Source organism: Pteronotus mesoamericanus, unplaced genomic scaffold, assembly GCF_021234165.1.
Source record: "Pteronotus mesoamericanus isolate MK-2021 breed Mesoamerican mustached bat unplaced genomic scaffold, CSHL_Meso_final contig_116, whole genome shotgun sequence".
NCBI classification, from domain to species: domain Eukaryota; kingdom Metazoa; phylum Chordata; class Mammalia; order Chiroptera; family Mormoopidae; genus Pteronotus; species Pteronotus mesoamericanus.
The window spans coordinates 43,929,300-43,944,289 of record NW_026555027.1 but is presented as its reverse complement, the minus strand read 5'-3'; the positions used below and the strand labels follow the sequence as shown (position 1 = coordinate 43,944,289).

The following is a 14,990-nucleotide window of genomic DNA, read 5'->3' as shown; positions in this document are numbered from 1 at the left end:
TTCTGACTAGGGAATTTGTATGAGTGATGTGTCTTTAACAAAGTTTAGTCACTCTCAGGGGGAGTCAAAAATCAATCATAGGCCCTGGCTGGTGTGGCTCAGTGGATCGAGAACTGGCCTGTGAACCAAAGGGTCGTCAGTTCAATTCCCAGTCAGGACGCATGCAAACCAAGGGGTCACAAGTTCAATTCCCAGTAAGGGCACATGCCTGGGTTGCAGCCCAAGTCCCCAATTGGAGACACCTGAGAGACAACCATCCATTAATGTTTCTCTCCCTTTCTCCCTCCCTTTTCCTCTCTCAAAAAAATAAATATTTTTTAAAAAATCAATCATGGATAATTCAGAATGATGGAAGAAGTAATCTCAAAACGACTTCCCATTGGCCCAAAGATTTCAGACCCCAGAAGGGCCCATACTAGAGCCAAACCTATGTACTAGGAGTAAGGTAGGTAGCCTGGGTTTCAATCCAAATACTGCTGCTTACTCCCTGGTGATGTTAACTACTACCTACTTGTTTAGTACCGGTTGTACAATAAAATGGTAAGATTTGAAACCAGGAAGTCTGGGTCAAGTCTGAGCTTTTAACCACCTCCTTTATTGGATTGTGAGGATTAAAGAAGTTAGTTCAGCCCTAGCTGGTGTGGCTCAATGGACTGAGTGCTAGCCTGTGAACCAGAGTCACCGGTTCCATTCCCAGTCAGGGGACGTACCTGGGTTGCGGGCCAGATTCCCGGTTAGGGGCACATGAGAGACAACTACACAGTGATGTCTGTATGCCTCTCTTTCTCCCTCCCTTCCCCTCTGAAGGTAGATAAAATCTTTGGGGGGGGGAAAAGTTGATTCATGTGAAAATGCTTAAAACAGTGCCTCAGTACCTAGTAAATGTTATCCTCTCCCCTTTCTCTATGTTACACATAATCTCAGAAGAAACATTTTCTCAGCACCAATGATGAACTGGCCACTTAATACATATAACCTATGTGACCTCAATCCTCACAATTGCCTGCAAAATACAGGGTCCACCAGAAGTAAAGCCTGCTTGAGTGTGGTTGGTAGGGTAATACTATAGGTGTAATAATTTATAGCTTTAATTTGAACAGTTCACCTAAAATGTCATATGGTGTGCTTGAGTGTGATACTATGTTACAGAATAAATGCTTATGATTTTGTAATAAAAAGCATTATTTGTGCTGGACGCTGTAAATTGTATTAGCGTTTCCATTATATATGAGGAACTGAAGCTCCAATGGTAGGGGCAAAATAGGTACATGGAGGGAGGAGGACTGCAATGAGAATGAAAATGCAGGTCTAGGGTATCCTGTGATCCCCTTAAAGTGCTCTGACTTAATAATATGTGGCTCCCTTCCCTACTCTTCTCATTTCTCTTTCTCCCTGAGCAAACTAAAAAATAAAATCAATTACTACCTACATGCCAATTCATTCCTAGCTCAGAAACCACTCCCTTGAATTCGTCAGAACAAGGTTCTACCTAAAAACTGTCTTCACCTAGTCACCCCACAGTCATCTCAAATTGTGTCTGCCCAGATAGAAATTTGTCATCTTTCCTTACTCCACAGTCCACCGAGACCCCAAACATGTGGTTGCTATATTCTATTTCAATGAATACTGCCCAACCAGAGAATCTGGGGTCCATCCTACATTTCCTTCCCATCCGCATACTACATCTAATCAGACACCAGGTCCTAATGGTGTTTGGGTCAAAATCCAGTCCTATTGATTTTATTTCTAAGAAAACTGTCTTCTGCCCCCCCCCCCCCCCCGGTCAATTTCTACTGCCGTAGTTCTGGCATTCATTTCCCTTGCCTGGTCTCTGGACCTCCCTGTTTTTAACTTTCTCACGGATAGCTGATCATGTCATTTTCCTGCTCTTTTCAGTGATTGAAATACTGTCAGTTTCGTAGCCCAACAAAGCTCTTCTAAACCTGATCTGAGGTTTAGAACTGTGTCTCCTACCACACTTTTTATGGCTCTATACACTTAGCCAAACCAAACTATCCATGGTTTCTGAAAACAAATAGCTTTTCTATTTCTCTGCTTTTGTCACTGTCTTAGCTATACCATACCCCTTTTTCCTCTAGACAAACTCATCTTCCTCCAGGCCTGTTTCCTCAAAATCCCTCACTAACCAGGCAGTTAGGCCCTATTTCGATGACACCAAAAGGGATACAAGGGTAACTTGTTCACACCCCACTATAATATTGATCACAACGTATCATCACAATTGTTTTTTTTTTCCCATTACGTAAACTTTTTTGGGATTTTTTTCAGTCTTTGCATCCCCACAAACTAGAATAACGTCTAATGCGGAAGACTCCATTGACATTTCTTGCTGAATGAACGGCTCAATGTGAAAGATTGAAGCACCATGAACATTTACTCTAAAGCACAATCACTGACATGGGAGGGAATTATCCTTCTGTTTTTCAGTTTATAAATTGCTTTCTAATTTATTTTAACATCACCGCCATTGAAAATCAGGTAAGGCAAATATTATATCCTCCTTATACAGATAACAAAGGCTCATCAGACACACTGATATGCTCAAGACTACAATAGGTCCCATTAAAGGGCTTTGACAGGTCTGCTGTCTCCCAAGTTCAGTGCTTTAAGCTTTTATACTGATTTATAAAGACTGCCAAGTGAGAGCAGAGAAGACAATGGGGACACTCAATCCAAACTTGCTGCTTCTCCAGCCAGCCAAGAGCTTGGACTACAGTGGGGTCCACAAGTCTCCAAGGCTAGAGACAGATTACTACAGTGAATTTAAGGTTGTAGGTTTGGAGTCAGATGGATGTACATTCCAATCCTGGCTCCACCACTTACTTTGTGACCTTGCGTAAATTATTGAACCTCTACAAATTTTCCATTCCTCACCAAAACGCAGAGATATCTCCCTCCCAAAGTTGTTGTGTGGTTTCAGAAGTATGTAGAATAACTCTTTCAGCATTTATAGAAGACCTATTAAGTGCCAGTTACTGCTCAGAGGTGAAACCCACAGAAAGTATTGGACAAAAGGCTAGCAATTACTGCCAGGGCCACATGTTCTCTACTGCATCCACAGGGGTCTAGGCCCTAAGAGTCAGTGTAGCTATACTCATACCAGCACCACCAGGAAAAAGCACTGCAGAATAAGAGTGATTACTCTCCAGAAAGGATGCCACCTCTCTTTCCCATTGCTACACCAAGAAGGTGGTCAGGGTCAAGTTTTTTTATACCGGTTCTGCAAGGACAGCCCAATGTACATCAACATGATAAAACCTCTCAAAACAGCAGCCTCCCAAGAGTGATGGAGGGTCACAGGAACTCCGGATGTCCCTTTCAGTCAGCAGCAAAAAGTCGAAATGGAGTTGGGCTAATTCTGCTGCCTCTTAGAGCAGCGATCTTTAGTTTAGTCCATGGAAAGATGGGCTTGAGGTGGGTGTGCATTGACAGGGTTGGGATAGATAGGAGGTGTATGAGTCCACAAGTTCCTTGCAAATTTATTTGTAAGTCTGTAAAAATTTGTGTATATGCATCTCCTAGAAAGAAGGTCTATTGCATTCATCAGCATCTCAAGGGTTTATGCCCTTAAAGATAAACCAGTTTTAAAATGATTAGAAAAGAGAAGGAAAAAGGTTTTGTTCTTTCCATTCCAGGCAGCCTCCCTACTAGCCTAGGCTCAGAGTTGCTACAAACAATGCAGTCTCACATCCACTCCCCACCCCAGTCTGGCCTCTGGCCACCATACCCAAGAAAACAGACAGAAAGGGACCTCGGGGATAAAGGTTTTTATTCAACCAAGTCATCTCACTCAGTAACAAAAGGACAGGAGGTAACAACTCCACCAAAGCTCCAGAGCAGTGTCCACCACTGGTAGCAGAATGCATGGCCCACTGACATATCAGCTGCAGCTCAGAGCTTCTGGTGGCCACTTAGAGGTCATAGTTGGGGTTCTTCCGAAGGATAACAAAACCTTCCAGAATGGGGGTGACGGGAAGAAACTCCTCAGTGGCCAATTCTGCCCGCTCCCCGTGGGCCAACAACACTGGGGTTGTGTGTGTCTGAAACCCTGTGATGGTCTTAGGTTTGCCAGCCTGGCCTACCACATCCACTGCCTGTAAGGTGAGAAAATTGAGATGAAGGAACTCCAGATGGAAATGCAGCAGCAACATCCCAGAGCCTATACCAGTTTCAGAGAAGCAGGTATATGTGCATTCTTCAAGTTCTAGAATAATAGTCTGACCCCTCCCTGTTGCTTAACCCCTCACCTGGCCCACACGGACAGACACTGGCAATGGCCGCAGCTCCTCATCAAATGTAACCAGCATTCGGGGCTGCATGGCAGCCACCAGCCCATACAATACATAGTGAGATTTGCCTAGGATGACTGAGGGAAGAACACATGACAAACATAGTTAAGAGACATCAGGACAGGCCTGGCCTAAACCTAGGGACCCCACACCAGTCCTGACTCTTTAACCCCTTACTCATCCAGCTGAACCCACACTCCTCTCCTCACATACCTTACTATAAACCAGAGGCCCTACCTTACTCTTCCCACAACCCTTAAGCTGATAATCACTCCCTCCACAATCACTAAGGAGCAAAAACTAGGCTCAGTTCTCCATTCTCAAAAGAAACTCTGTTTGGGCCAGATCAAAAGTGTGGAATAAAAGTTTCACGAGGTCCATCATAGAACAGCCTCAGGAACAGAACTAACTCAAAGCCTTGCTCCTAAACGGTCAAGGTGGCCCTGGTAGGGGTAGAGACAGGGCACCATGTGCCACCATGTAAGATTCTTGATAGGAACTCACTGTTGCGGACATCCAGGAAAGAGACAAGCACAGTGAGCAGTCCAGCCACGGCCACTTGACTCATAAGCTGCCGGTCACTGTGGTAGGGGCAGAGGGTGAGTGTGCCCTTCCCTAAATGTGTCAGGCCCTAAAAAACACAGAAAGAAGTAGAGGTAGAGAGTCACATCTGAAAAGACATCACCTAACTTGGCCACACAGAAATCCAACTCACACACATCCTCCCTCCAGACCGAACTCAAGGTCCCCTTCATGTTACTACCTGTCTCCCTTCCATCCTTATAGACATGTCCCTTGGCACATTCTAAGGAAAAAGAGTTCTATTCTTTACCTGTGCCAAGCGCACCATGAAGAGGTTGTTGGGGTCCTTGGCGTGATACTGGGCTAACTGGCGCAGCATCGCAGCCAGACGGGCATTATTGGTACCTGGAAATATGAAGCATCATAGAGGACTGAAACAAAGGACCTCAAACCTTCCCCCACGCTGCTTATGATCTTTTTCCGACCAATACTTACCACTGCCCACCATGCCCATGGCAAAAATGGAGTTATAAGAAACTTCTGGGTCGGCATCATGGGAGAATTTGCTCAGGGTATCCAGGATGTTGAGTCGTGGATTTGACACAGAGATTAAGGCCAGTGCTAAAGGCACAGCCCGTCGGAGTGTAGGCTCCCCATATCTCAGCTGGTAGTAAAAGAAAATAACAAGGGTATCACAGAAAAAGAGTAAAAATAAGTTTTGTTACAGGAAAAGACTGGGAGGTAAAGGGGCTTTAGTCAAATTTTATAGAAAGGGCACAGAACGAAATGCTTCTCAACAATGGAAACCCATTAGGAAAGACTTCTCTGGAGAACCCCATGCATCGGAATCGGTATATTCCCATCTACTCCATGCAGTACTTGCCAGGTGGCCGAAGGTCCGCAGTGCCATCTCTGCGCCGATCTCCTCCCCCATTGCAATGAGGGCAATGCCCAGCACAGCCACTCCCTGCAATTGAAGAGACGGCAGAACCCAGTAAGCTAAGGGAACAAAAAGCACACCCTTGGCCAGAGTCCTGTATGAGAAGAAAAAGCTGTCCGGTGGGGTACACCCTTACCCCTCATGTACAGAACCCAGCCTTGTGCTATTTCAATACACAGCAATACCCAGAGGGGTTCAAAACCAAACCCAAACCAGTCCCCCTGTTCCCCTGCAAGCTTATCCTCCCTGACAGCCTCACTCAGGGAGTGTCCAGCTGCCCACAGAACCTGATGTGCTCCCATGTCAGCGGGGGCATCCTTCTTGTCCTTGTCCTTCTTTTCCTTCTTGTCTTTGTCTTCCTCCTTCTCCTTGGAGTCAAAGTGTTCACTACAAATGTGGAGCAGCTGCTGCACCTTCAGTACATTCCCAGAGCCTGCAGCGGGATGGTAAGAGTGAGAAAGGCTAGAAATGAGAAGGCACCAAGGACAAGCTTACTCCAGGAATAGGAGAAGCTAAACAATCTAATGCAGATCAGAATGACTGAGCAAGGAGAAATAATCTGAAAAAAGGTGCAGGCAGGAAATGAGGAGTCACTGGGAAGACAAAGACACAGACCTGCATAAGCACAAACATCCACCAGTGTGTTGGCAAAACTGCGGAATGGCTCTGACACAACCTCCAGCGCGGCCAGAATTGCCTCGATGGCCTCTCCCTTCCCTACAGGATAGAACCATGGGGTCAGAAGACACTTGCTTCCACACGGCGCAGCCTGACTGACACATAAACCCTCCCTGTTGTATCCATACTACTGTCTCTCTTTGGCCCAAATGGAGAGACATCCCCTCACCCAGGTGATTGAGGCCCAATCCAAGAGGAAGCCAGCGGGCATAAGTGTCCTTGAGCTCGGTCTCTGACTTCTCCATGATGGTCTGAAGGATAGTGGAAGTGACATCTCCATTGCAGGATCCCACTGCTATCATTCCACAGGCTAGAGCAGTCACACCTGCCACCTAGAAACAGGAAAATCAGTATTTCACATAGTGAGTTATTAAAATAGTCGTTCACCTATCTTGACTCCACATAGCCAATTCCTAAGGCCTGCTGTAACCCCACGAGGTAGAAATCCCTTTCTGATGCTAAGTCAAAATAACAAGAGTAGCCACAATTCACTGAATACTTACTACGTCAGCCACTGTGTCACTTGCTTTGCATACTATTAACATTTATAATCACAAAAACCCCATGAAACAGGTCCTACTGTTACTCCTCTTTTATTGATGAGAAAAATGAAACCTGAAGAGGTTAAGTTATGCATTCAAGATCACATTGCTTACAAGCAGAGATGGCAGGATTTGAACTCAGGTCTGTCTGACTAAAGCCTATGCTACCCTTATCCATCACTAAAACGACTCTGCTTTAGTAAGAAAATTTAGAGTTGACAAACAACTAAAACAGTGAGTGAGAATCACCCACCTCAAGCTAAGTTAAGTTACTCCCTACTCTCGCTTGGTACTTCCTCGTGGATATCAAGGGCTGGAACTTAATACCAAAATGTTAACACTTTAGCAGCAACACCACTGGGGACTTAGAATCCCAGTTCCAAGGGATTTCATTGAAAGTAATAGACTTCACCCTCTCCCACCCCCCCCACCCCTTTTCCTTTTTCACTATTTATCACAGAGAATGGTAGGACTCAAGTACCCTCCCAACCTCCCCTAAATGATCAACAGCCTCTACTCACCTCCATACTGGACTTGGAATCTCCCATCACAGGCAGCAGCAGTGTTAGAACATCTTCGCGATTGGAGCCAGCATAAGCCAAGCCTAGTCTGCAAAAGCCAAAGAGATGCAGTCCCCCACACTCACCCAAGGATAGAGCAAGGAAGAAACAGTAAGAGGATCGATCATTCATTCATCATTTAAACAGTCACCAAAAGCCAAATATTCAACAGGCATGGTGGTAGTTCAAAGGCCAACCCCTGTTTTCACATAGCTTGCAGGCTGAGTGCTACCAGAAGAAGCAATGAGCCTTACCCAAAGATGGAACCAAGTCTCATAGTGTTGCTGTTGTGGAGAACGTAGTCTGAGAGCAGGGCCAGAGCAGGGTCACACTCATTCCGGACCCCAGAGTTCACAATGCCACAGGCCAGGAGGGCTCCTGACTGCAAAATACAAACAGATTCTTCACTCAGGCTACTCTGCCCTCCTCACCACAAAGATGCAACGTGGGCCTCAGGGTAGCACCCGCCTTAACTGGAGTTGGAAACCAGGTAGACCTTCCCAGTGAAAGAAAGGCCCTGTGGGCCCTAGAACAGGGAAGGGGAATGTCCCCATTAGTGAGCTGTACCCAGACCAACCTTGATATAATCCTCAGAGGAGTACAGGTACTTGTCAATCTGGGTGAGGCCACCGTCCACATCCCACAGCAGAATCATGCCAAGGGACGCTGCTGCACTCAACATTCCTATACCAAGAGAAAAAAATCTGTCTTAGAATGGTCCTACACTGAGAAAACTGTTATGAAGAGCTCTCCAAGGAACTGCATTGGGGTTCGCTTGTCAGGTAATATATGAAACCTGGGAGGACACGGACGACGAAAGCAACACAAAGCTAAGTAAAAACAGAATCATACCATGGTCCTTGTTCTTGTAAAGCCATTTGTTGCCATCATCAGTCAGCAGCTTATCCTGGCCAAAGGCTGCATTCACAAAGCCATTCACAAAAGAAGAGGCCAGGTTCATGCGGGCAGAGTCCACTTGAGAGCCACTGCCCCCAAACCCTGCACAGGAGGGAAAAGAAAGGAGGAACAATTTAGAGTAGGGCAAGAAAGGAACACGGCGGCTGGTCTCTGGTTCTGAGCTGGCCTCTAAGGATCCTCTGTCTTTGCTCCCAACAGTGACCTAGAGAAAGGGTATGTGGGAATTCTGAGCTCTACAGGATAAATGTGTTGGGCCAACCTATCACTCCTAATACAAGGGGCACAATTAACAGTCCTCCAATTCCCACACACATGCACATGGCTACTCACTGTTGTTCTCTAGGTGGGTTTTATAGATGTCATCGGGCACCTTGGGCTCCATGATATCCAGCTGAAGGAAGTCAGAGGGTCACAGCTTATCCCCCAGTCCTCCCCTAGCAGTCCCTTCTGCTATCCCACTGAATGGCACTTCTAACCAAGGACAGTCTAGTCACAGTCATAATCAGAGAGGTAAAATGCCAGGTAGAATCACCACCAAGAAAGCCTTGATAGAAAAGGGCAAAGTCTCGCCCTGGCCAGGTGACTTGGTTGGATGGAGTGTCACCCCGTACACCAAAAGGTTGCAGGTTTGATCCCCAGTCAGGGTGCATGCAGGAGGCGGCCAACCGATGCTTCCCTCTCACATAGATGTTTCTCTCTGAGATCAGGAGGCAAATCCTCTAGTGAGGATCAAAAAAAGAGAAGGGCAGAGTCTCACCTCCCGAGCTAATGCCAAGAAGTTGCTATTGAGCTGCACGTTGGACATGATCTCTGTCAGGTCCTCATACTCCTCCACATCTTCACTCAGCTCCAGAAACACCCCATGCCGGCCCAGCATGAAAGCCATCTGTTTCTGCACTACCCTGTAGAAGAGAGCAGTCACATCGGCTCAGCCTCTTCTGCGAAGGGCACAGAAAAGCCCCTCAAGCCCTAACCAGACACTACAAATCCCCACCCATGAGCTTATTTCTTCCTTTGCTAACTTCTTCCCTACATACACATCCTTGCAGGAAGTGAAGATGTCTTCTACCAGTTCCATGTCATTGAGCATCAACGCCAACCTCAGAGCTTCAGGAAAGCGACTGAACTTTCGGAACACACCCAAAGCACAACGCAGTAGGGCAGAGTTCTCAGGCTCGGGCACGTAATTCACACAACTACAAAGGTAAAAGTAATAAAGGACTCAGAAATTCCACACATACATTTACCCCATTTAATTCACTTGTAATTCAAAAATACATACTCATTGCAATATATAGGTACCCATACACACCCATATATTCATTCCAAGCACAAAGCCAGACACTGGGACTACTAAGGAGACTACGAATGATATTTCTGTCCTCAAGTAGCTTACAGACATCAATAAATTAACTAGTTTGATGCCACCCTTGGTGCAAATGCTCTGGGAGAATAGACGAGACACAATTAAGAGAGAAGTGCTGGGAAGGTAGGCCTGCCACCATTCCCTGCTATACTTGCTCACCTGGTGAGATAGAGGCAGACCTTTGCATATGCATTCTCATCAATATCCTTCTCCAGCATATCTACCTGCTCAATTTCCATGAGCAGGTCGCAAGCCTCATGCTCTGCATTGTGGGCCATGTTGTAGGGCACAATCTCCTTCACCAGGGTCAGCAGTGGCTCCCGCTGTGTCTTCTCTGCATCATCCAGCTCCTGCCACTCCTTAGCCACTTCTCCTGCCAGATGCCTAGGGAAAGGCCCAGACCATTAGGGGAGTACAGCTTCATTAAGAAACACTTCCTTGTGGGTCATGGAATTCAGTGCTGGAAACACGTTCCATTGGTACTTCAGGAAAGACAGTACTCTACGGCTGAACTCAGAATTATGCCTCAGAACCCCCAACAGATTACCAAGAAAATGTCTTACCTGACATACTCATGACCCCATGATGCCAATTCCTCCTGGGAGCCCACTAGCCGATACTTGAGGCATTCACGCTCCCCACTCATGGTCATGGCCAAAACAGAGATGATATCAGCAGCAAAACGCTTTAAAGAAACCAGTCTTTGAAGTCAAATCCAGGGTAAGGGGAGTATTACATTATGGAATCAAGATCACTGTCACTACCCCCAAAATTAAGTATTAACTATACACCAGCCTCTAAACAAGAAATTTACACATGGCATCTAAGCTAAGGCTCTTGATCACTCCAAGGTTACTGTTGCTATCTCTCTTTTAAACCAACATGGCTGAGGTGGGTAATAAGGATAGAGTGGAGAACATGGACTCTCAGTTTTATTCCAATCACAATAATAAACTTTAAAAGGTTTTAAACAGAAAAGATTTACAATCTAGAAAGACCACTATACTTGCTGTATGAAAGACAAACTGCGTAAGAAGTCAAAAACAAAAAGGAGTCAGTTAGGAGGCTGCTGCAGTAATTCAGGTGAGAACTAAGGATTTCCTGGATTAGGGTTATTACAACAGGCAAAGAAGTGATTGAACCGGGGGTATATTCTAACGATAAAACAACTGAATGTACATGAGGTATCAGCAAAGAAAAAAATTAAGGTTAAAAATAGACCATGATAATAAAATCCCAATGTCCAACATAAAGGACAGAAAGAGTGTCTTCTGAGAAGGCAATCCTCCTGTCAGCTCTTACCTGAGTATTTTGACTGTGATAAGCTCTGTTCAACTAGCTCAGGTCTCAGGTCTATCAGGCTTCCTATGACTCCCCATGAGCACCATGGGGCCTCATGAAAAGGAATTCCTAAAGTAGGCCTCCACGAGCTTCTGATATAGTTTTACCTTATTCTCCCCAGGGGCCATCTTCTCATATATTTCCTTCAGCTTGCCATAGTGTGGGCGCAGAAATTTGAGAGGCTTGGGCACTGAAGTCATGGAAGTTGTAGAAGAACGAATCTGCCTCCGCAGTTCTTCTAGGGCTGGTCGGTAAAGGGACGTGTCCTTCTCCTGATCAGGAGATGTGAGGGTCAGACAAAAAGAGTCACATCCCTCAAGTCATAATACATGAAGGTTTAACAACTCCCCTAGGAAAGTCACTGTCTTACTCAACTGTGATTCCTCTACCTGGCACAAAAACAAATGAGCCCAGTTCAAGAACTGCTTCTCACAGAGAGAGGTACAAAACGCTTCAAATATCCTGTTACTTTCCTTCCCTCACATCCTGATTCTAACACTGATCCTAACATACAGTCCACCTTTCCCTGTACCTTATTTAGCTGTTGCCCCAAAACGGAATAAAGCAAATAAGTGGGAAAGCTCCAAATAGGCACCCACTCATTTTAACATATCATGACTCACCCCCAGTCGTTCCACGAGCATCTCCAGTTCATCCTGAAGCTGTTTGTCTTCCTCAGACTGGTGGATTGGGGGAAGAAGCTCATCAAGAGAGAGTCCCAAACATATCTTCCCCCCATTCACCCAAGGGCAGGTAGACAGTAACCCTGCCTCCTTAGGAGGGACCAGGTGGACACGGAAAGAGAAGGGGAATGGGAAGCTCTGGTGGGAAGGCAGCCTGGCTTCTGGACCAGTCTCTGCTTGAATGCTGTTCTAAAACATTAGGTGACAACGATCCACCCGGGCCCACCTCACGAGGCAGCGGTGAGGGCTGGTGGGGGCGGCGGCGGTGACAGCGCGGAATGGAGGATGAGGGGCAGAGAGGCGGGGTGCCGGGAGCCCGAAGGATCACCCCATCCGCCCTCTCCCGGGCGCTGCAGGGCCGTTGGGAGTCTGTCCCGAGGCCTGCGGAGCCGCCGTGACTCAGCCCACGGCCTCCTCCGCCGGCTCCCGGGGCCACGCCTCACCAGCTCCTGCTCTTTGTCCTTGTCCCCGGCATCCCGCCGGTCCTTGCCGCCCGGCTTCTCCTCTGCGCCTCCGGGGGACGTCGATGGGGACTGCTGGGTCTGCAGCGATGCCTTGTCCCGGCCGCCCTCCTCCATCTCCGCCGCCACTGCCGGCCAGCTGCGCGCGCACCGCTCAGACTGCCCCGTTTCCCAGGTAGCCTCGCGCGCTTCGCCCACGGCGCCCCTAGGCCTCCAGAGGCCGCCTGCGACCGGAAACGACGCCACGGCCTGTGAGTCTCGGACCCCGCCTTCGGAAGCCTCACGAAAACTACAATTCCTATCTTCCCGCGCGCCGTAGGCGCTGCCCCCAGACCTGGGGTCTGAACGCCAGAGGGCTAAACAGTTTGGGACTCTCGTATGCTCGCTTCTGGGGTAGATGAGCTGACTGCCCGCTGAGAGACCGCGCGTAGGTTTCCTCGCAGCGGTGTGAACAGTACCCACAGCGACACCCTAGTTGGCTACGCGTGGTGGCGCAAACGGAGGAAGTTCTTGGAAGCCGGGACGCTTGATTGCCGTCTGTGTGAAGTTTGTGTAATCTATGTGTATCCCCACACCACTGTAGGGTATTCACCTTATTACAGCCTCCGCCCCGCCCCCGCCAGTTGAAGGAGAGTGCTCTAATATTACCGTGAGGATATGACAACCATCTTAAATCCACCTGCGGAGCCAGGTGGTCTAGAACTCAATAAATAAAGTCTTAGCTCCACTGCTAAATTCCGGAGCTAAAAATGGAACAAGACAAGGTCTTTGCCCTCTCTCTTTTCGTCTTCCTTGGATGTGACAGACACTGTGTTAGGACTAATTTTAAATATTACATACTATTCTCACAACCTTTTGAGTTTGGTAGGATCGTCTCCATTTTATAGAAGAAATCATATATAGTAAGGAGTAGAATCAGGATTTGAACATTGATCTTTCAGTCTTCCAAGCTCTTGACTGTTTCAAACTCCAAAAGCTCTTCTTCAGTTTGGGCTGTGTGTATGTATCTACAAGGTAAGAAAAGAGGAAGTAATTCTTCTCCCTTTCATCTGGTGAGAACACTCGCCATTTGGCCTAGTGTCTCATTTTATGGGTTCTAGGGCATTAAAGAACACAGAAACTTTGTTTAAATAGACAGAAACACTAGCACAGCATGGTTAACACTGAATGAATGTTGGCTGAATATGTGTGTAAATACAGGTGTAAAGGTCTTTTAAAACCTGTTGCTCTTTCCTACTCTGTACGATGATTCTGGGGATGACTTTGCATTTCCATGGCCAATGACTCCCCCAGCCATGGTCTGTTGACAGAAATTGGGCACCCGGTAGCTGTTCTGACTATACTATCTCTGACATCAAGTTGTCCATACATTGCCCGTCTCTTTTTTCAGTCATCTGTAAAGGAATTTCTCCTAAATCTCTTGTTTTTCCATGACTTCTATCAGAGCTCGGATTTTTGTCTTGTATACCAGTCATATCTCGTCTTAGAGGAGATGGGGTGAGTTAAACACAGGTTTTTAACAGCTGGTGACTCCAGATAAAGAGTGTATGAATGTTTGTTGTGTACTATGTTTAACTTTTTGGTAGGCCTGAAATGTGTCAGAAGTTGGGGGTGAGTGGGAAAAGGTAAGCTTTAAAGAGCAGCCAACCTGGTATTTAAAGCCAAATTCTCTCCTTCACTAGTTGTGACAACTGGGAGTGTTTTCTAACCTCTCTGAGCCTGGTTTCTGCTTCTACGTAATGTGGGTAATGACGTATTTGCCTCATAAGTTGTTATGAGAATGATATAAGACAATATATACAAAGTGTTTGGCTAGGTACCTGGCAGCCGGAAAGCAGGGAGTTGTCATTTTCAAACTACCTGAAATCTGCAGGGCTGAGGTAACCCTTCTTGTTCCCTGCTCCCACCTCCAAGCACTTAAGCCCCCAAGCCTCTCTAGCCAAATGCAAATATTTGACAGTCGTTTCAAGGCCTCACGATAACATTGATGTCCTGCCTCAAACTTCACTTCGTCAGATTACCTTCCTAGAAGCACTCCGTTCTACCATTTGGCCAAATTCCCAGCCTTGTGGCCGAACTGCTCTCCAATCAAAGCCAGCCCATCACTTGTCCCTTACTACCACCTTCCTTCAAAATGCATCCACAAGCCTGCCATACTGCCCTCAAACTCATGGCCTCGAATGTAGAGCTACCCATCTCATGGATGGCTCTATTCGTTGGAGGACCATTCAAGCCAGCGCATCACTTAACTAACACTAGAAGTGCTCCTGGCTGGACACAGCATTGCACTGTTACCAAGAGACTGCTATTTTCTTTGTGTGATATTTTCCAAACAGATTGCCCTATGACCCTGTTGCAGTTAATTCCCAAGATGGCAGATTTACAATCCCCTCTTTTCATACCATAACTTCTGCAGACTCTCACCTCTCATTATACCCCTTTCACCTACCCCTTCTGATCATCCTAAACATTTCACCATTTCTAAACATGCCCTGCCCTTCAAGCTGATCAGCCTTTTCAGGTTGCTATTCCTTCTGTATGGAATGCCCTTCACTGTTTTCAGCTAGCAAATTTTCCCGTCCTCTGCGTTCCAGCTCAGCATTTCCTGTCTGGGACAGTTTTTCTGTTCTCCCCTTCAAGTGACTCATTTCTTCCCTGTACTCATACCA

The 14,990-nt window shown here is 46.7% G+C and overlaps 1 protein-coding gene across 1 annotated transcript; it reads right to left on the bottom strand.

Annotated features, from left to right (window-relative positions):
• Positions 1–3,778: 3,778 nt before the first annotated feature.
• PSMD2 (proteasome 26S subunit ubiquitin receptor, non-ATPase 2) lies at positions 3,779–12,512 on the bottom strand. Its single transcript, XM_054581311.1, has 21 exons — positions 12,304–12,512; positions 11,801–11,857; positions 11,285–11,449; positions 10,400–10,521; positions 9,996–10,220; positions 9,508–9,666; positions 9,228–9,372; positions 8,801–8,861; positions 8,405–8,551; positions 8,130–8,236; positions 7,807–7,934; positions 7,514–7,601; positions 6,620–6,782; positions 6,388–6,489; positions 6,060–6,205; positions 5,719–5,799; positions 5,328–5,499; positions 5,143–5,237; positions 4,815–4,941; positions 4,269–4,387; positions 3,779–4,115 (listed from the first exon to the last, which is right to left on the bottom strand). Exons 1-21 carry the CDS (start codon positions 12,436–12,438, stop codon positions 3,933–3,935), a joined length of 2,727 nt encoding a protein of 908 aa, XP_054437286.1. The 5' UTR covers positions 12,439–12,512; the 3' UTR covers positions 3,779–3,932.
• Positions 12,513–14,990: the final 2,478 nt, after the last annotated feature.

What these genes read in the sequence shown, in the direction of transcription:
- PSMD2 (XM_054581311.1), bottom strand. Translation starts at nt 12,438, where the DNA reads ATGGAGGAGGGCGGCCGGGACAAGGCATCGCTGCAGACCCAGCAGTCC. An exon ending in TGCTCGTGGAACGACTGGGG is followed by an intron (nt 11,450 to 11,800) that starts GTGAGTCATGAT and finishes TCTCCTGATCAG; the next exon opens with GAGAAGGACACGTCCCTTTA. An exon ending in AGACTTGGTTCCATCTTTGG is followed by an intron (nt 7,602 to 7,806) that starts GTAAGGCTCATT and finishes TGGCTTTTGCAG; the next exon opens with ACTAGGCTTGGCTTATGCTG.